At 33.9% G+C, this 21,582-nt stretch overlaps 1 protein-coding gene across 4 annotated transcripts in view; it reads right to left on the bottom strand.

Annotated features, from left to right (window-relative positions):
- LOC118190517 (uncharacterized) overlaps positions 1 to 21,582 on the bottom strand; it is a 309,842-nt gene that overhangs the window by 78,057 nt on the left and 210,203 nt on the right. For all 4 annotated transcript variants that reach the window (XM_085821045.1, XM_085821046.1, XM_085821047.1 and 1 more), the window contains one exon: positions 782 to 1,117. In XM_085821045.1, the coding sequence (XP_085677171.1) occupies positions 782 to 1,109 (328 nt within the window). In that variant the 5' untranslated portion in view covers positions 1,110 to 1,117. The remainder of the gene's footprint in view (positions 1 to 781; positions 1,118 to 21,582) is intronic.

Here is a 21,582-nt window from a genome sequence, read left to right on the forward strand (position 1 = left end):
AGATGCACTGAACGAATGGATAACGGGAGAGATTTTCTAAAGAAGCTTTTCATTGTTTCCAAACGGATCGTGATAGACCTAAACAGAAGCCGTATGTGGAACGTATGGAAAGCCAGAGAAGGTTCCAAGAGATGTTCTTTACTGCTCCAAAAGTTAGAGTGGTATACAAATTTTAATAATCGTATACGTGGAACGTATGGAAAACCGGAGAGTGTTTCTAAAAAAAAGACCTTCGTGGCTGCAGAGGAAATTATGCTACGTCCAGGTAAATGGCATGACAAAGCCAGATTAAATAAAATAGGTAGACGTCGCACGCAAAATACATAAAGAATCTGTCAAACATCAAGGAGAAGCTTTACAGTACTATAAAAAACAAAGATCATAACAGGCAAAAATAGATGAATTTATCTATCCAAGACACGTTAAAGACAATCTTTTCAACAATGAGAGTTAAAGGTTTTAAGATCTTTTTTATAACTTAAGAAATTTCTCCTACATAGAAAAAAAAAATTCAAAGTTGTGTCCAATGCAGAAAAATATAAAAATTTCTCACAATTTTTGGGATGTTATGTGCTGTCGATTAGCAGGCTTTATACTTCATTCACGTATGCTTTCATTGCTTTGTTTAGTATAGATTTCCAAATACAGATTAAGTTCATGTCTTAGACAATGAAGTACATGAAAAGGAGCCTGCATATCCTTCCTGATATTATAATTAGACATATTTTAAGTTAATCTGTAAATGAAATATGCATTTACTCAGCAGAATTTCTTGACTTACCTAGCTTAACACCTGGGATGAAAGAATCTGTAACAGGAGTGCCACCAAATTCTCCAGACTTCTGATTGAGAGCACTGATAGCCCACCTCAAGGATTCAAAATACTGCACACCTTCCGTGGACGGTTGGCCACATCCGAAGATACCCTGGCCCGGGTGGTGCAGCTGAAGAACGCCACCGACCACCACATCTGCCTCGGATTCAATTTGAGCAAGGTTAGGTTCACTGGAGGGACAAGTGTCTGATGAGAAGCTCTGGGACTTGGCGAGGCTGCAAATGCCTGCCAGAAGTAGAAGCAGATGCAAAATTTTCTTTCTGGCCTTCGCCATTTTGGCTACTGGAGAAAAAGAAAAAGCAGTGTGAGGAACAATGAACTCAAACATATGCATAATGCTTCAAATTCCATAAACTCTTTTAACTTTTAATGCAGAACATGATCTCAATTTTTATGATAATGTGTTGAATATATTAACTGGCAAATATAAATAAATTTGCAGAAACATAGATGAGCATCCAAAAAAATCACAAGATTCATTGGCATTTCAGTCGGTTACTGAAAAAACGCTAACTTGCAATAACATAAACATAAATAATAACAAGAAAAACACGCTAAACTTGCATTAACATGTGGTGAAACTCAGCCTTGCGTTAGAGTTATGAAGTTTTTTATGTATATCGTGTGAACATGATACAGGTCTTCCTTCTTCAAAGAAGGAAATTATCAGCGAAGTGAAGACTGGCTCTAGCATCGTTTTCTTCTAGAAAGAAAACATAACCATGCCAGTTTCATTAGAAATATACAGAGGTTTCCTACCAATTAACCGTAACGGTAGAGGGATGGTGCCCACGTCCTCCGTCACTCACTCACTCTAATACCAGTACCAGTTTAGGTCCGAATTTTGTGTAATTATAATAGCTCATGAATATTTCATAGAAATTCATCAATTTGTTTCGCATTTAAAAATGACGGAACGAAGCATAACATCTGGTAACGGGTTAAACACAGTTTACACCGTTGCCTCTTTTAGATTTTTGCTGCTTTTTGAAAAAATAACTTATTTAGCCTTTACTTACTGATTTCTGAAAAAAATAACTTTCTTATTTACTTTATTTACTGATTTTTAAAAGAAATAATCTGCCTTAAATGCAAAAAAATTACATTAAATTAAAATTTAATTTAATTTAAAATAAACTTGCTTTGCATTTAAAATCAAAGAAAGCGAGAGAACGGCTTTTTCTCATTGCGTATTTTGCATTTTTGCTTTTTTTTTTTGAAAAATCAATGTGCCTTATCATTATTTAAATTGAATTTAAAATCAACCTATTTTGATATAAAATTATTAAAAGCGATAAAACGACTTATTCCCTTGGACTTTTACTGCGTTTTGAAAAATTGCTGTGCCCTATGTTATTTAATAACGTTAAAACTGCTATTAGTTTCAACATGATTGACTTTTGACAGCTTTAAAAAGACGCTGCCAATCGAAATATTTTTCAAAAATTAAAAATTCATTCTTCGTATCTAATGAATTCAAAATTATCGAGCCAATGAAAAAAGATTATTCATCCAGAACAAAGTGAGGCAAACGACTGCGACACAGTAACATACCCCATTGCTGTATCAAGCGTGGAATGTTTTTGCAACGATACTCATCTCTCGTTCCATAATCAGTCTGAGTCATTCGTTACATCACATACGATCCATGAAATGACAAGATAATCCCCACAGGAATGGGGTCAGACCCTGCGAAAAGAATCGACTAAAGTTAATGAATTGAGGGAAACGTTTATGATTGCCCCATACAAAAGTTAAGACTTTCTTTCAATAAGTTGGAAAATCATATATATTATTTTCAAAATTTAAGTTTACCACAAAACGGAGACTTCCTTTCAATAAGTTTGAAGATTATGTATTATTTTTAAAATAAGCAAAAGACCATTACGTTCAAAAACGCGGCTTGCTTCAACAAGTTTTAAGATCGTATGTGTTACTTTAGAAACAGGTAAACGTTTGTTTTACTACAAAACCGAGATTTCCTTTCTATGGGTCTAAAGACTCTACACTAAAATCAAGTGAACTTCTATAATCGAAATTTTCCTTCAACAAGTTTGAAGATCTTAGATCTTCAAACTTGTTGAAGGAAAATTTCGATTATTTTTTTAAAAAAATAGTCGGAAGTTTATTATAATACGAAGAGGCCCACCAGCGGCCGAGCGGTAAATTCGCTGAACAATGGTAGTTTTATTGTTTCCCTTTATTAGGGAAACCGAAAATGCCTGAAAGTGTTTCTGCTAAGATCATGGATCACCTGCAATGCCTGGAGGAAGAGTTCACAAGAAGATATCAGGACTTACAAAAAAATGAGTCTAAATTCAGTTTGCTTTCTTACCCCATCATTGGTACAGCACCTAAGGAGCTGCAGCTTTTGTATTTATTAACGTGCAGTCAGATCATACTGTGAAAGACATGCTTAATGCTGTGACATTAATTGACATTTACAAATCTTTGTCTGCTGAAAAATTTAAGAAATTTGCTGGTAAAATGTCCTCTATATTTGGATCTACATATATTTGTCAGTAAAGTTTTTTTTGATTGAAGATGAACAAGAGTAAATATAGATGCTATGTGACAGACATTAACTAACCTGCAGACTGCCATATGAATCTCAATAAGCAATCTCAATCTTGATTAAAAAAATGTAGAAAAGTGTGATAGGTTACATTTGGCTCATTAAACTGATTCTAAAAATAAATGTGCTTACAACTATAGATGATATGAAATTAGCACAATAAATAAATTGAATAAATCTACCATTATTTAATTTAATTTATGTAATGAATTTTATGGTACAATAAAACTGCTAACCCCCGGTTCCGCAGTATGACGCCTGAACAATATGGCCCTGGTCATTAGCATAGAAATGGCAACTGACCATTTCTATGCTAAAGACTAGTTTGTGGCAACCATCCGGAAAGCTCCCGGGAAATGGGAATACTACATCTAGTTGAATGGAAATTACCTATAATAGTCATGTTGGCATTCTGACAATTAAAGCATGTTCTGTCACTTAACGGGGGCCCACCAGCGGCCGAGCGGTAAAGTCGCTGAACACTGGTAGTTCGGTCCGAGGTTCGAATCCCGCGAACGGGCTGGCTGCATGGGCGTTTTCGTGGTTTTCCCCATGTGTAACGTGTATACGAGCCAGTTTCCCTTTGAAAGTCCTCCACGAAGGCATCCCTCTCCTTAGGAAGATAGCCCTCGAGGCTTTGCCATAATTACACACACACTGTCACTTAACGTTTCTTAATTCAAATCATTATTACTCAACATAAAATGAAACAAATAAAATTTAATGGCCCTTTCAACTTGATGTACAGACTGATACCTAAGAATAGAAATTGATTTCCGCATGTCACGGGAATAATATATAAAGTCAAATTACTTAAAATTCGTAATTTAAATTCCTATCCTATCACCTGGGCCCGTGAATTTTACGAAATGGTTTTTCTGCTAATCGGAAGATTGCAAGTTATCTGCTTACATCTGCTACAAAACAGAGGAGTTTGCTTAAGAAGACGACTAACGCTAGATCTTTTTTTTCTTTTTTTTTTTTCCTTAACTTAGAATATTATTCTGTTTAAAACGCTTATATATTCTCGTGACAGCAGACAGAGCAAAAAAAAGTAAAGGATAGATTTAAATATAAGCAAAAATGTTTTCTTTGAAATGAAACGTACGACTTTACTATATTCCTAACAAAATCATACAGGAAATTTATCCAAATAACAATTTCACAAGTTTTAGAGTTCAGTTTCATGATATCAAAGAACAAGAGATTAAGAACAAGACAAAAGATTATTATTTCACTATTATGTTCTCCTTCATAGGTATCTTAACCACTAGGCCAAACGATAATATAATTCTAACTACTGTGTTATTTTCTAATCTGCATAAATAATAATCTAACAGACTGAATGCTAGGAAAATTCAAACACTCCCGGTGTCATGTGTTAGTAAAGATAGGAAATCGAATATCTTTGAAGCCCAAGATACTTGAAGGCGGTAAATGACCTTGGAGAATCGAATTGGTGTTTGTTGAGTAGCATCCATACATCTTATCGCCGAGAAAAAGGGCGCTGTTCCCTGACTTGCAGATATATACGAGTAGATCCAAGACTTAGAGTATACCGTATATAGATCTATTTTCCAGCGCGAGCATCTGATGGGCCATCGGGATCACTGTAGAGTAAGGTGGTAAATGACCTTTAGCGTCGAAGAGGGGTCACTCGTGTAGAAGCCTAACATCATATCGCTAAGCCAAAAGCTCTCTTCTTGCCATTTTGCCTTATTCTTATAGCTTATCTTGCCAATATTCGAATCGGTCTTCGGTCTGAATTGTCATAGAGACCGCTACAAGTTCAATGTAGTAGAGTTTAAAAAATATCTGCAGTGGTTCTGTATGCCTCGAGCATTCTCAAACGTCCATTACTTTAACAAAGTGGCAGCACTCTGATAAATCATCTACTATAAGAAAAAACGTAGAGGTTGGAATACTTATAACTTGTTTTCTACTATAGCGTCATCCATGCAAATCGTATTGTACGTATCGCTGTGAGAAAATGAGAATTACTTCCCTAAAGATTTTATTAACATTCAAATGCAAATTTCGTACATTTAAATTGATGCATTTTAAAATACCAATCCACTTTACGCATCTTTTCTTAAATTGATTTTCCATTCATTTACATTAACAAAAAACAAAAGCAAAAATTATCTTCAAAGTACATCTGAAGATGCACAGAATTCAAAGTGACAGTCGGAACAGAATAGGAAAAGGAAATAAAAAGATAAGCTCTGTCATCTCTTTGTTAGCTAGATTGAATGCGCAATTTAAAATACGATTTTACATCGACACGATGCTTTGGAAACATAATTTTGAAAGAGATTATTAGAAACCATCTTCTTCTCCCCCTTTTCGCTCCAAATAAACAAGAAAGAAAAATTAGATTCTAGCATCTCAACATACCTCTTCCTCTCTTGATAAGCCAGCGTTTGAAGGTTCATTACGTATTCGTGAAATCCATTTGAATATTTTAAAGGAAAACAAAGCAACCGAAGCATATTCTTATTTATAAGCAAGAAATACATTATTAACGGTGAATGAACTTTAGAATAAAACGATTTATTCTTTTATAATTCTTTAAGCTGAGAGAGTTCTAAGCTATTTTTTGCATGCTGAAAGATTTTTTATGCTATATATGCATTTAATACCAGATAAATAGCATTTGCAATTGAGAAAAACGTTCTATTCGACAAATTCAACTATTTTGCAACTTTTAAATAAAAATACATTAAAAAAATCTGTGCTATGTAATTTTTATTTGAAGCTATCATTCAATTAAAAGCTTTTTTAAACATTTACTTTTACAGTTTATGCTATAATGTTAAACTCAATTTTACTTAGGGCCCACCAGCGGCCGAGCGATAAAGACGCTGAACACTGGTAGTTCAGTTCGAGGTTCGAATCCCGCGAACGGGCTGACTGCATAGGCGTTTTCGTGGTTTTTCCCCATGTGTAACGTATATACGAGCCAGTTTTCCTTAGAAAGTCCTCCACGAAGGCATCTCTCCCTTTAGGCAGATAGCTCTCGTGTGCTTTGCCATAACTGAATAATCCCAATCCCAGTTTTACTTAGTACTAAACACTAGTCTAAATTTCTTAGACTGCTGGACGAATTATTCTTCCTTCAAACTTAAAACTTAAAACATTAAAGCAAGAACAACCAGGTCAAATTTGAGCTAACATTTTTAATGACCCTTCAGCTCGAATTTAGCAACACAGGACTATGGAAAGTAGCAATAAAAAACATTTCAGTAATGCAAGCTGAAATTATCATCCTCTTAAATTTAATACATTCACGCTTTTATTCAAAACTTAACTTCATTAATATATTCTGACGGAGTAGATGAAACGGTAGAAGTGCAGGAAAAAATAAACATAAGAAATAACCTGTTAATCAAAGAAATCTTGCAAAATTTCTTTTCGGCACTAAGGGATTAAATTAATGTCAGTTAAAGAAACCTGTAGAGTCATTAGGTTATTTGGAAGCATGAGACATGAAAAATGTGCAATGCACTCGCCGGGACTCCAACCTGGACCTCTCCAATATGCGCCGAGTGTGCTAACCATTACATCATGAAGTCATACAAAAACGAGGGAGGAAATACTTTATAAACTATTGGCAAAACTGCAGAAGCGTTGCCGACAATTTCACTAATTAAATATCATTTAACTCCATAGTTATTGTGCGTGAAGGTAACTAGCAAATTATCCCTTTAGGAAAAAAAGCAAGCGGACAGTTTTTACTTAAAAGATGTTTCTTGTTGCAAGGTGTATAAATACTGTACATATTCGCGCATTTTCCTCCGTCGTTTTTAGCCCATCTTTGGATCAGTGGACAAGACTGCTCAATAATGGTAGTTCGACCTAGTTTTAAATCCTGGCGAACGGACTGGTTACATGAGCGTTTTGTGATTTTCCCAATGTGTAAAGAGATAATGATCCAGTTTCCTATAAAACATCCTCCGCAAACACACTCCTTCATTTAAGTAGGTAGCCTGAATATGCTTTGCCTTAATTCAACCCAACCCAGTCCAAGTCCAATCTTCCACTTCTTGACGCTTATTCTTCAAAAATCAGCATTATCAAAAAAAAAAATAAAAATAAAAATAAAAATAAAAAAATAATAAAAAAAAAAAAAAAAAACTAGCTTTTGAGAAACTTAATTTCTCTCTCACTTTTTCTACCTTCTTGAATCACTGTAAATAATTCGGGATCCCAAAAATTTTCTAATGGGGGAGGAAAGGTTTTAGCTACGCAACTATTCAAGCTGGAATCAAAAAGACGTTAAATCAAACCATCATAAATCCAGGATCTATGCATTCTTTTTAGATAACGATTTGGTCGACTGGGTCTGGTGCCTCCTCTCATTTGCACTCTAAGAGATGAAGAACGTAAAGAATTATCGTATTTTTTGTACATGATCTTATGACATCCAGCTGCAAACGGATGGCCCATTCTTCGAGTCTTGGTGAGGACACCGTTGATTTCCTATGTTTGCTGTACCGGGATTCGAAGCTAAATTGTGAGTAAAGTACATTAAAAAAACTGGCTTTTCAGACCACTGAATTTTTTTTTTTTTTTTTTCCTTTTGCTTTAAGCATTATTAATTATTTTGGCTCAGAAGATATTTCTCATATGAGAGGATGAGTTCTAGTGACAATTGTGACAATTATTCTGTAAGTATTACTAACAGGTGTATAAGCAAAGCAAGGCTGGCACCTATGCATTCCCTTAGGTATATATTAAGTATCGTCAAGCTTTGCTGCCTGTTAAGCTTTGACCTCAATTTTGAGGGACAGTACCCAACACCTCGGGGGGGGGGGAGTCCGAAGATACCCAACACCTTTTTTCCTACCACGAACTTTCGAAAGGACTTTCGGCTCGCAGTGTATTTCGCAGTGTATGTGCCTCCTTGTCGCACAGACCCTATACGGTTACAAATATCCATGCCTTCTACGGGATTCAAACCCCTGGCCCCTTCGCTAAGTGCAGCCAGTATCAACAACCACTGTATAATAATGCCCATAGTGTCAATAATCAGTATTTGGTGGCAAGTATGTTACTAAAACAATTAGATTTGAGTTAAACTCTGTGATTGATTCTCTATTCTCAAATCTTCACACAATATTCGCTAAGATCAGAAATTTATGCAAATTTAAAAGCATGGTTATAAAGGTAGGCTATCAACCTTTAACTGTAAGATTATTGGAGCTTTCCCCACGTTCGCCGTTGTATCTTACAACGCGCTATATTCCTTAATGTCAGTGAATGGCTAAAGTTAGATAACTGCTGCGTCTGGGAAGTGTTTATTGAGTTAAGAGATAATATAGCCAACCAGGTACTTAGGTTTGAATTTAAAACATTTGTTGTGATTAATATGTAATTTAGCAGGGCAAGTAGCCTCATCTTGTAATAACATTATGTAACTGATAAGTCAACGATTTTAGCTGCGTTAGCATTTAGTTTTAATAAGACAGGATAAATACTTATGTTCTGTGTTGATAGTTAAATAATTTTCACGCGCCAAGATGTTAAGATAATTCCTTGGCTAGATATTAGGTTGTTGTTATTGTCATCTTGTCCTTGCAATTTCATGGAAGAATGGTTGTGTTACTGGAGCCTCAGGAAGGTTGGACTTTACTTTCCACCCTAATTTTGAGGAAGAGCACCCCCGGGGGGTCTCCCGGTCTCCCATCCCTCTGCCCCACTACCAAGCACATGGAGGTAAGAAAGGATGGTCTTACTCCTACATTCATGACCATGGTCTTATTTCCTATCTCCATGGAGGTCTTATTTCCTACCTCCATGACCAAGCCACACGACAGAACTTTTGGCTCGCCATATATTTAGAATGTCCCCAGGCAGCAAAGACACTACACATTAACAAATATCCATGCCTTTTCAGGGATTCGAACTCGGGCTCTTCGGTACCGCATTAGGCTTCCCTAACCACTGTACCGTCTGGGCGTCAGATATTAGGTTAAGAATTCAATTTTAAAAGTTTTTTGTTGTTACCAGTCCTTCTGATCTGAACCTATACCCAGAACATGTCCACGAATTTTATCGTGTCCAAGAGAGAAAAGGCTATTGTCATTGGTTTAGGCCTTTGGGAACTTTACAGACAACAGAAAAAACTTGCTCTGCTCTGTTCAAGTTTTACATAGAATCCTCTCCGAGGACAAATTTTCCCCACCCTCTCGATAAAGCTTTCGGCTGGGCATTATTTTTAATGCCTCCATACCGCAATGACACTACATTTATACACTTCTGTGTCTCAGTGGCACTATACATTTATACACAACTATGCCTTCTCAAATATCTGAACTCGGGCCCAAGACTCCCATTCCAACAGAGCATTAGTAAGTTAATTTCACTGTAGTTACTATAAAATCATCGTAAATTTAGAACTTCTGCATTTTTTGGCCAGATCCTAGATTTACAATGAATGAAAAATCATCTTAAATCTAGGATCCGTAAAAGATGAATGAAATGTTTTTTACTTAACACACATTGTTTCTTTTTTGTTTACGTAAAGGTAAGCGTAAGCGTAAAGGGCGTAATGGGAAGATAATCTCACCTCGCTGGATGGTCGGGAAGGGAGGGGTGAACGAGATGAATGAGTGGGTGGAAAGAACGGCGAATTCCTTCCTGACCCTAGATCCTAGTGTCAGTGAACTCATTCACCCGCTAAGAAAAAGTTCCAAAACTGGAATGGTGAGTTGCTTTAAATGCCTAACTGCTTTTCTTGCTTTTAAAAAGTAGGAAAGCCTGCCATGAAAAGCAAGATGAATACAATTTTTTTATTATTTTAGTTTTCACAGGCTGGGTTAATTTAACAACAATTTTCGAAGGTTAGTTTTTAACTTTTATTATTTTGTTTCGCTGTTGAAAAGTGGCTGAAGTTGTTTTGCAATTAGTTTAGAAGGTCAAGATGTAGTTCACAAACGTTAACCATATTGTAAAAAAAATCTATTGTAGCTGTTACGTTGTTTTAAGATCATGAGGTGTAATTTTTTCACGATAAAAAGAATTAAAGATACCACCAACTTCCAATTTATAATTGGAATATAATACAGAAATATGCTCGGAATTATTCTGATTACATTAAACAAATCTCAAAAAAGCGGAGTAACTTATAACTAGCACAAAAATAATACGCCCAATTTACCTGCATTTGCAAGAAATTAACCCGGAGGGTAATTTTATTTTATTTTAATTCTATACAAAAATAAGGAACCTGTACGTACGTATGCTCATCGCGTTGTGAAAACGACGGTGCCTAAAAGAACCATCAAATTTTAAATACATACGGAACTTATCTGCACCTCAAAGCCCGAATTTAGAATTACGATTTTTTTTTTTACTTATTTTATATTTTGTATGAATTAAATGACTGTTTAATTAACAAATTCAGGGATTTGAAAGCGAGCAGCGGCGATACTGTTTAACATAAAATATTTTTTATCTCCAGCGCGTTAGATTGTTGCCATTTGGCAAAAGAAAAATGTTTATTTATCTTTCAATTTTAATCAACAAATTCGCTATTTAAAAGCAATTTGCTGCAACTACCTGAAATAAAGTATTTTTATCTTCCTAGCACCAGCTTATTGTAAAAGGTAAGACATTTAACTTTCAAACTTGATCTGTCTATTAGTGAGAAACAAACTAAGCGATTTAAAAGTAAAAAACACAATTCTTAAGAACACATTTTTCAATTTTTAACCTAAATTTTTTTTTAAATTTATTTAAATGAGTTAACTAATTAGAAACGTTTTTGTGAAATTACATTAGTTGGCCTTATTAAAATCATATTTTTTATGGTAGTTATTTTAGACCTCTGGCGGAGCAAAGAACACATTTTTAAAACTATAGAAATATTGGAACAATTATACTTTTTTATAGACAGCATTTCAACTTTTTCCTTTCATTTTGGTACTTTGCTGGTAACTTGGATCGTCGTACTCATTGCCATTTTGTTCAATTACTTTGTTTTTCATTATCAGCTATCGTCTTTCTTAAACATAATTTGAAATATAAATTTTAGAAATCTAAGTTACCTTTTACAGGTCATATTTGAATACTTTTCGATTTTTAAGCAATTTACCTTTTACGAAATTTCGGTTTCTCCGATTATCTTATTCTTAGTAACTAAAAAACTTATTCCAAGTTACTAAATTTTTTTAATTAAAATAAATTAATCCTTTTGCTTCAAAATTTTCATTTTTTTTTTCTTTCTTTTTTTTTTTTTCCTATTTTCCTTCGTGTGTGTGTGCGCGCGCGTGTGTGTGTTAGTGTTATGAACAAATTTCATTCGAAGTCGAAAGCCCACCAGCGGCCGAGCGGTAAAGCCGCTGAACACTATCCGAGGTTCGAATCCCGCGAACGGGCTGGCTGCATGGGTGTTTTCGTGGTTTACCCCAAGTGTAACGTGTATACGAGTCAGTTTCCCTTAGAAAGTTCTCCACGAAGGAGTGTGCTTTGCCATAATTAAATACACACATTCGAAGTCGAAACAGGTTATATCTTGATGATTGCCTTTAAAAATTTATTAAAATTTTCAAAATACTTTAAATTTTGTAATAATGTAGTTTATACTTAATTACTTCAAACTGAAATATAAAAAATAATTTCTTTGAATATTTTCTTTTGTAATTTATCCAGACACAATTCAGAAATGTGATTGTGTTGGTAATTCTTTCGGCTGTTCCTTGACAAAGACCAAGGAATTATCAGCTATTCCTTATTAATCATTATTTAAGATTTAATGATTATTGTTTTCTGTTTATATTCTATTTCAGCTTCCAGCTTTTGCTCAATTGTTTTTAAATTTGTTAAATGGTTTACAACTCTAGGTTGCTATTAATTCCATCCATTTTTTTATCTTTAATAATTAAACAATTTTGTAGTATTTCAAGTGACATTAACAGCATTTATCAATTAAATATCCTTTAGTTTTTAATCTTTACGCACTGTGTGCACAAATGCCCTTGCTCGACCTTTGTTTTCACTATGGTTGGAGTTACAAATACACTTCCAATTCAAAACATTTATTTTTTGGCATTTTTAAATTAAAAAAAAAAAGGATTTATTAAAAATCCGAGCTTTCAGATTTTATATTACGTGCAAAGGGGCTTTTTTTTTAATGTTTTGTGTGTTACCTTTATTTATTAAATATCATGTTCTCCGCATTTAAACCACATAAAATTCAATTTAACGATAATATCACAAAATCTATAAAAACAGCATATCTTTAGAGTTTCCGATAGACAATCTCGCGCGCTGATATAAAAATGTCCCCCCCCTACAGTGTTTTCATTGCTCGCTTTGAAATCGCTGAGTTTGTTAATCAAAAAATGCGTTAAAGTTTTAAAAAAATATGAAAGAGATAATAAAACAAATTCAAAATTTAAAATTCGGGCTTGCAGGTACCCATGTTCGGGCGAAGGATTACATTATTCAAAATTGGATGGCTTTAGGTACCGCCGTCACACTGCTAGAAATATACATACATTCATGCAGATTCTTCATTATTTAATTTCTTTAAATATAATGCAGGGCGCTAATATTTGGTGGCAACAATTTGAAAAGTGATTCAGACTTTCATAGTGAACCAACACAAAACGCCAAAACGAAATTAATAGCTCTTGTGTGCTAACGCCCACTTGCGCTAAAAAAGTTAATGAGGCACTTGGAATCTATAGCAATGGTGGCAACAGCTTCTATTATTTATCCTTCTTCTTGAAGTGGGACTTGTTACCATATATACTCAAAAGTTAGAGGCACTATTTTTTTTTAGATTTTTTTTTCTTTTAAAATTTGGGTTTTAAATGAAAATTCCATTCATGAAAATAAGATTGAGAGTTTAAATACCATACCATACACAGAATTAGACTGTTTAAATATAACTAAATAAATAAAACATTTATTTACTGTATTGCATTTATTACTAGTAAACTTGTAGTGACGAAAGTCATTTGCATGATATGACAGAATAGGATTTCAAAAACGCATGTATGCGATGTTATCGTCATGCGATGATTTGTGGGTACTTTATCTTTTACCATGTTATTTTCGACGACGATGTTTTTAAACTGCGAAGTTTTTTTAACTTCTTTATTTTCGAACATGATATTTTGTATCACGATGTTTTAGAACTGCGATGTTTTCTCTTTGCTTTCTTTCTCCCACGATGTTTTGTACCACGACGTTTTCGACTTGCGTTGTTTTATCCGCGACGTTTTCCTCCACTATGTTTTCGACTGTAACCAGCTTATAATGCCTGCAACTGAAGGAGAAGATTCTATTTAACCTTCGAAATCAGGCTTACAAATGTGTACAGTTCGCGCTGATTAAGACATTAGGTATTTTTTTTTTTTTTGGAAGCAGGCAAGATGAAAAATGAGCAACGCCTTCGCCGGGAATCAAACCATGGACCTCTGGAATACGCGCCCAGCGTGCAGACCACCACACCACGAAGGCACGATCGGAAGGCGGGAGAAATATGTTATAAACGTATTAAATACTTGAAATTATAATCCACGTTTAGCCAGGTAATTTCATCTTAGGCATGAATCGAGTGCATTGGTGACTGTTATGCTTGAAAACAAATAGGTAAAATGGTATCTCTAACAATGTCAAAATTTTTTTTGGGGGGAGGGCACATCCTAATGTCATTGTTATTTAAAGAAAATTTTTAAAAAAAGGAAGAAAAAAATAAGAATCTCCATCTCAGAATTATTGTAGAAGAAGAAAACTATTCATCTACGTCTTCATGCCTTAAAATTTATCCCCAAATGGAATTAGGATGGTCTTGTTTAAATCTTATTTTCGATACGTTCTTCGCATAATAAATGTTTTTGTTACGTTCATCAGTCATTCTTATTCCTCATATACAAATCAAATAGCTTTTAAATCTTCTTTTTATTTTCTACTAAGAAAATAAAAGCCTTTTGCAAATATTATTCTGTAACAATGCCGATACAAAATGGCAACCATGCAGCTCATTTCATTCTCCAGAGACGCAATTTTAACTCAGACACGCTATACTATTCATCAGAATGGACGGTAATAACTGTCGCGATCTTTTCAAACAATCAATAAACTCGTATACAGCCAAATCACAATGCACGTGCGAAAGCCTTATCGACAAATTCTTTGTCTCCAAATTCCGCACCTAAAATCACAATACCGTGTACTGATCAAATTCCAATAGTCGCATTTGTAACAGTGTTAGTGTCAATGAGAAACTGGAAACAGAAAAGACTGTAACTTAGTGTCTGCGATTATATAATTATTAGATTCCAATACAACAATGGGGTAATTGTTAAGCTTTGAATAAGGCACGTAAATGATAATCGAATTGGTTTTGTTTTAGTCTCAATCGGGAATAATATTGCATTTGTATAACGCCAGAGAAGGGTTTGAATTTAAATGAACTGGAAGGAATTATGCATAGAATCTTATAATTTTAAGACTGAATCTACTTCCTATGTGAAATGTAATTCAGGTACGCATTTATTTATTTACGCAAAACTTTCTACAGAGTTATTTATGAGGTAAGATATCACCTCATAGGAGCGAAGTTTTGCTTACATTCGCAAGTTTCAGAAAATTTTCTCAAATTTCGTGAATACCACATTTTTTTTTTTTTTTTTCGCTAAAGTTAAATAAAGCCTCAATTTCAGATTTTTAACTATTACTTTTTAAAAAAATTTCTATTATGATTATTCGATTATGTTTTAAATTTAAACCATTTCCATACTGCTTTTCGTTAACATGTCCTGTAAAACACACTACAAAGTTACAATTTGAAAATCGAAATTACAAGACTGAACTTTGAATTATATTAAGAGTTAATAAATCTCTGGAATTTGGAGGGGGGGGTCTGGAAGTTTCATAAAGTCTTCTTCCATTTCTTGTCAATATGCTGAACAATATATTGTTGCGAAATGCCCAGCTGCAGTGAGATAGCTTCCACAGAAATCAGGGTTAGGGTTACCAAAAAGTGGCAGGAAAAGGCATGGATGCCACATTTGGTGCAAAATCGCCCATTTGGTGATATTTGGCGACAAAACTGCTGATATGACACTACTTTAGTGCTTTGGCGTGAAGCTCTCTTCACCGTTATAGTCTGAAGGCTCCATTGCTGACCGTTTCAGCGTGTTTATCGTAGTTTTTTGACGAGTGTAAACGTGTCTTTGGAATTGTCTTGTGTAATAATACTGGCGAATAAATTGTGTTTTGATTCTTCTTCAAGTGTTGTCATCAATTACTCCAAATCCGCGAACCCGTAGAACGCATAGTATATCGTATAAAATCACTTCTAATCAAAGGTAATCTTGATCTAAAATAAAGATGAGCAATAATAAGTATATTAGCTAATTTTAATCAGCGCGAACTGTATATATTTGTAAGCCTAATTTCGAAGATTAAATAGAATCTTCTCCTTCAGTTGCAGGCATTATAAGCTGGTTACAGTCGAAAACATCGTGGAGGAAAACGTAGCGGAGAAAACAACGCAAGTCGAAAACGTCGTGGTTCAAAACATCGTGGGAGAAAGAAAGCAAAGAGAAAACATCGTGATACAAAATATCATGGTCGAAAATAAAGAAGTTCAAAAACTTCGCAGTTTAAAAACATCGTCGTCGAAAATAACATGGTAAAAAATAAAGTACCCACAAATCATCGCATGACGATAACATCGCATACATGCGTTTTTGAAATCCTATTCTGACATATCATGTAAATGACTTTCATCATAATTAACAAATCGATATTCAAAAAATTTATTGCACACTATACATGAAAATGTTAACGACACTTTAAGAGCAAATGAAAACAAAACAATATATAATTTTCACTAAAACAATATCAGATAAACAAATGTGAAAGAAAATAATTTTATCATTAAGTAAGCAATTTTTATAGAGGTAACTTCATGCAGTTATTTATCTTCCTTTATCTAAGCATTTTGAGACGGTATTTTTCATAAAAAAGTATCAGTAAAACTTAAACCGTTAATTTATTAATGAGTTTTGTTATTAACTATGTAAATTTAAAATTCTACTAAGTTCTATAAGTTTCATTAATTTTCTTTTCATTTTCAATATCTTAAATGCTTACGTTTCCTTCTTATTTTTCCAGGAAAAATTTATTAGTTCCTTCAACAATATGAAATATAGTAAAAGAATCCCTCTTTCCTTCTCGCGCTCTTAAATCATTATACCAACACGATACGATTTACAATTTTTTAAAACCTGAAAACGCATATGTGCGATGTTATCGTCATGCGATGATGAATGCAGGTACTTTATTTTTTACAACGATATTTTCGACAAAGATGTTTTTAAACTGCGAAGTTTTCGAACCGCTTTATTTTCGACCACGCTGTTTTGTATGACGATGTTTTAGAACTGCGATGTTTTCTCTTTGCTTTCTTTCTCCCAAGATGTTTTGTATCACGACGTTTTCGCCTTGCGTTGTTTTCTCCGCTACGTTTTCGCCCGCGATGTTTTCGGCAGACACCTATAAGCTAACCAAAATAAATAAACACATAAAGATATTATAGCGATAAGAACAAGCATTAGTTGCATAAATTTGCAGGACTAGTTTCGAAGGTGAAGTACAACCTTTTTCTTCAGTTGCAACAGTGAATTATTATCAGAGTTTAGCTGGTTTGCAAATTTAAATTTGTATATAAGCAATATAATTTTCATTTAGTCTTGACAGTTGTGTTTAAAACGTTACTAACAGTTAGCTTTAAGTTGATTGCTATCCTATTTTTTTTCTTGGCTCGTCGCGATATTTACTCACCCCGCAAGTTCATGCAAAGTGAACGGTAAGTGTAAAGTTAAAAATTAGGAAGTTTATCTTAATTTATGACGGCGTTTTGAAGTTTGTTCTGTGATTCTGCCTCCTTACAGGGTAAAATAGCTTGCAGAGCGGTGAAATAGATATCCAGAAGTTTGCCTGAGATAAATAAATTTTTCAAAAGGTTAGTATTTCTTTCCAAGACTTGTAATCATATTTTCACCTTAGCATAAACTCGAACAGCCTATTGTTCCGAAGTTTGACACTCCATTTGAGTGAGTAATCATTTTGGTTTCGTAACATACGCAAGTAAGTGTATAATAAAGCTCTAATTCAACTTCTGTGCTTAGCCCTTGGCTGTTTAGAGCAGGCTCTAAATTTAAAATTAGAAAAAAAAAAAAAAAAAAAAAAAAACTGCAAAGCACACAGCGGAGCTCAAATCTCAGAACATTTTCTCAATTATCAATAAAATTCTTTTTTAGTTTCTTAAAAATTCCCTCTCTGACTTTAATTCTTGGGGAATTTATAGTATACCTGACAGTACAGTTTGAGATACATCTGCCAGATTAAAACAGCTTTAAAGTTTCGCATCGTGGAACACGAATCTCATATCTGAAAAGCAGAAATAAACAAATCTTTGATAGCTAGTCAGAGTTCGAACCACAATTTTACCTTTGGTCCTGCGAAACTTATCCATAGAACTTCTTTATTTGGTGAGTTGAATTTCTTTGAGGTTTCGTACATTCATCAACATTTATCTTCTTTGATCAATGACATTAATTCCAATCCAGCCCGTCATAATGCTTTTCGAATTCTATTTCGTGTTTCGTTACGATTTCCTTCGACAGATGGCGATACTTCCGCGTTCGCTCTGTGCCACCCATTGTCTTCGATATGTGTACGATCGTTGGTCCTCCCAGTTTTAAAGAGAGACTTGTCTATCTCCCTCGACATTGATAGCTTTGTGACAAATGGGGGCGTTTTGGGCATATTTCTTTTCCATTTTGAGTTTTTGACGTTCCAGACTACACGAAACTACGTACGCCATTTTTAGTCCAAAGGGGCTTTGTCCCTGAAGGACTATTGTTTTCGTTTTGCGATTTTGCGTCGGACTCATAAACGTCGGTTCACTTTTCAAACTGTTGCCACAAAATGTTAGAGTCCTGCATTATATTTGAAAAAATTAAATAATGAAAAATCTGCATAAATGATTGTCTATTTCTCGCATTGTGATAAAACAATGGTACATAGAGCCATCGAATTTTGAATGACGAAATCCTACTGCGAATATGGGCATCTGAAATCCCAAATTTGGAATTTGTTTTATTATAGATTTTATATTTTGTAAAACTTTAACGAATTTTTGATTTACAAACTCAATGCTTTAAAAGCGAGAAATGGCAACGTTATATAGAAAAAAAAAAATACTTTTATCTCCAGCTCGCGAGACTGTGTATATCGGAAATTCTAAAGATATGCTTAATTTAACATTATTTTGCGATATTGCTCTTGAACTGAATTTTATGGTTTAAGTGCAAAGAACATGATATTTAATAAATAAAGGTAACACTCAAAACGTTAAAAAAAACGCCCCTTTGGACGTAATTTAAAATCTGAAACATTTCAGATTTTTTTTTTTTTTTTTTTTTTTTTTTTTAGTCCAAAGGGATTTGAATCCCGAAGGACTATTAGTTTCGTTTTGGCATTTTGCGTCGGACGGTATAAATGTCGGTTCACTTTTCAAACTGTTGCCATAAAATGTTAGAGTCCTGCATTATATTTGAAGAAATTAAATAATGAAAATCTGCGTAAATGTATGTATATTTCTCACATTGTCGTAAAATAACGGTACATAGAGTCATCGAATTTTGAATAACGTAATCCTCCAACGAATATGAGCATGTGGAAGACCAAATTTGAAATTTGATATTTGTTTTATGATCGATTTCCTATTTTTTAAAACTTTGACGAATTTTTGATTAACAAACTCAAGGATTTCAAAGCGAGCAATGGCAACGTTGTGCAGAAAAAAACATTTTTATCTCCAGCGCGTGAGTCTCTGTATCGGAAATTCTAAAGATATGCTCGTTTTAAAACTATTTTGCGATATTGCTGTTGCACTGGATCTTATGGTTTAAGTGCGAGGAACATGATATTTAATAAAGAAAGGTAACACACAAAATGTTAAAAAACGCCCCTTTGGACGTAATTTAAAATCTGAAACATTTCAGTTTTTTTTTTTTTTTTTTTTTTTTCCCTACTTTTAAAACATAAACAAAATACTAAAAGCTGAGCTAAAATATTATTCTGAAACAAGCAAGAATAAAAGATATAATGATATTATTGTGAAAATGAATACTGAATGCGAAGTATCACACGCGGCAAACGCAAGATATACATTTCTTAATGACAGAAAAAAAGCGTTTCGCTCTTTGAGAACTTTCTTTTCCTAAATGAAGATGAATGAGAATACCTTCCCGCAAAAGAAATGTTTCAGGAACAAAGACGGATCTGTTTACAGAAAATCTTCTTACACATTACGTGATTTCTTAGAAAATGTATAGCTTTGTTTAAAGGCTTAGATGGTCTTTTGTTTATGACCCACTTTTTGAACTTAAAGAGAAAATTTCCAAAAATGCCACTACTGAGTAATTGTTTACTTGTCAATGAGTTCTTTTCGGTAGCCATTTGTTAAAGAATTTATAAATATAGCCGAACATAGTTTTCTAGTGAAAGAAATTTACAACTGTTTAAAAATTAATATTGTATTTAAAACAATAAAAAACAAGTATAAATCGAGATATTATTGGTCTAAGCTACGTATACCTATAAAGTGAATATCTCATAGAAGCGTGTCATATGACTTCTTTGTTTCCAGTGTTTATAAAGGTTATATTTACACAATACTATTGTGATAAAAAAACTATCGGAAACGATACAGCAAAAATAAGACAAATTTATCGGTCGATATTCATTGTTTCACCTCTTATGGAAAAGTTTTCCAAATACTTTTAATATGTTTCAAAACTGTTTTAGTGAAATTTTTCAGAATTCAAGCGAAATTTTCGTTTATTGCATCAATAGCAATGGCCACAAAACGGCAGTTTTAATGCTGGAAATAAAGAAAAGTCACACAGTGACGGATCATGGGAATACGGTTTTGTAGTTTTCTTATGTGTAACGTGAATGAGGTTCATAATTGGAAATTTACCTCTCTTTCTCCCTCTTAGCAGATAGGCCTCTAGTGCTTTACCAACTAATCTTACAATAAACCCATCTGACTAGACTGCACTTATGAAAATGTTTTAAAAAAGTCTTGAAACACGTTTCAAAACCGTTTTAGTGAAATTTTCAGAATTCAGACGAATTTTCCTTTTATTGTATCAATAACTTCAAAGCGATAACCAGGAAATGGTAGTTTTAATGACGGAAATAAGGAAACGTCACACAGTGTCAGATCAGATGAATACGGGGCTACTGCAGCCGTATTTGTAGAATTTCCGGTCAAAAATGCAATAACATTAATAGTACTACATAAGTTATCATACCACAATTCTCATCGTTTTCTACAGACGTTGCTAACGTCGACGGATCATCAATGCAAATGTCGCGAATACTCGTACTCAGATAATATTCTATGCTAACAGCGAGTCTAGCGAGAAGAAATACAAGGACAATCGAAGAAATCGTCAGCAAAAAATCGACTTGTCGATTTTTGACCGACTATGACATAGCCTTTTCAGCTTTACTCTAAACTTGTAGCTTTTCAATCTGCTTTTGGACTCTTTTTATCAGTTGTTCAGATGCTCGTAGATCGAAAATACAGATGAATGTTTCATTACAATTTTAAGAGAACTAGCTTTGAGGAAGGATCTCCAGGGCTACATGAACAAGCGCAAACGTTCAAAAATATTCAACTTAAAAAAAAAAAAAAAAAACCAACTCTAAATGCGACATGCTAAAAATGCAATAAATAGCTTTCGAAAAAAGCTTCACAGATTCCAAATAATATAAGAACTTATTCAGCACCAACTTTCTGCTTTGATAGACCTTGCCCATTATTAATTGAAGAGTACAATTAAGCGTTGACACATTATTTGCCTTCCATAACCGTTTTATACCATTCAAAAGCTCTTGTTTTTTGATGAAGTATTGTCCACAGATGCCATTTGCAGCATTTTATATGTTTTTGTAGCAAGAGTTCCGTCGTGGAAAAAAAAATGAAGCCTACTCTTTGCTCAACTACATCGTAATTCTGGGAAATCGCCAAATCAAAAATTCTTTATTCATTGAAAACAAATTTATTTACAAATGCAAAAAATTGAAACATGAATTGCTATGAAAAAGACCTAATTTACCACCTTCCACA

The sequence above is a fragment of the Stegodyphus dumicola genome, chromosome 7 (assembly GCF_044657685.1).
Source record: "Stegodyphus dumicola isolate Sdum_Otavi_A_Nest chromosome 7, ASM4465768v1".
In the NCBI taxonomy this organism is placed as follows: Eukaryota; Metazoa; Arthropoda; class Arachnida; order Araneae; family Eresidae; genus Stegodyphus; species Stegodyphus dumicola.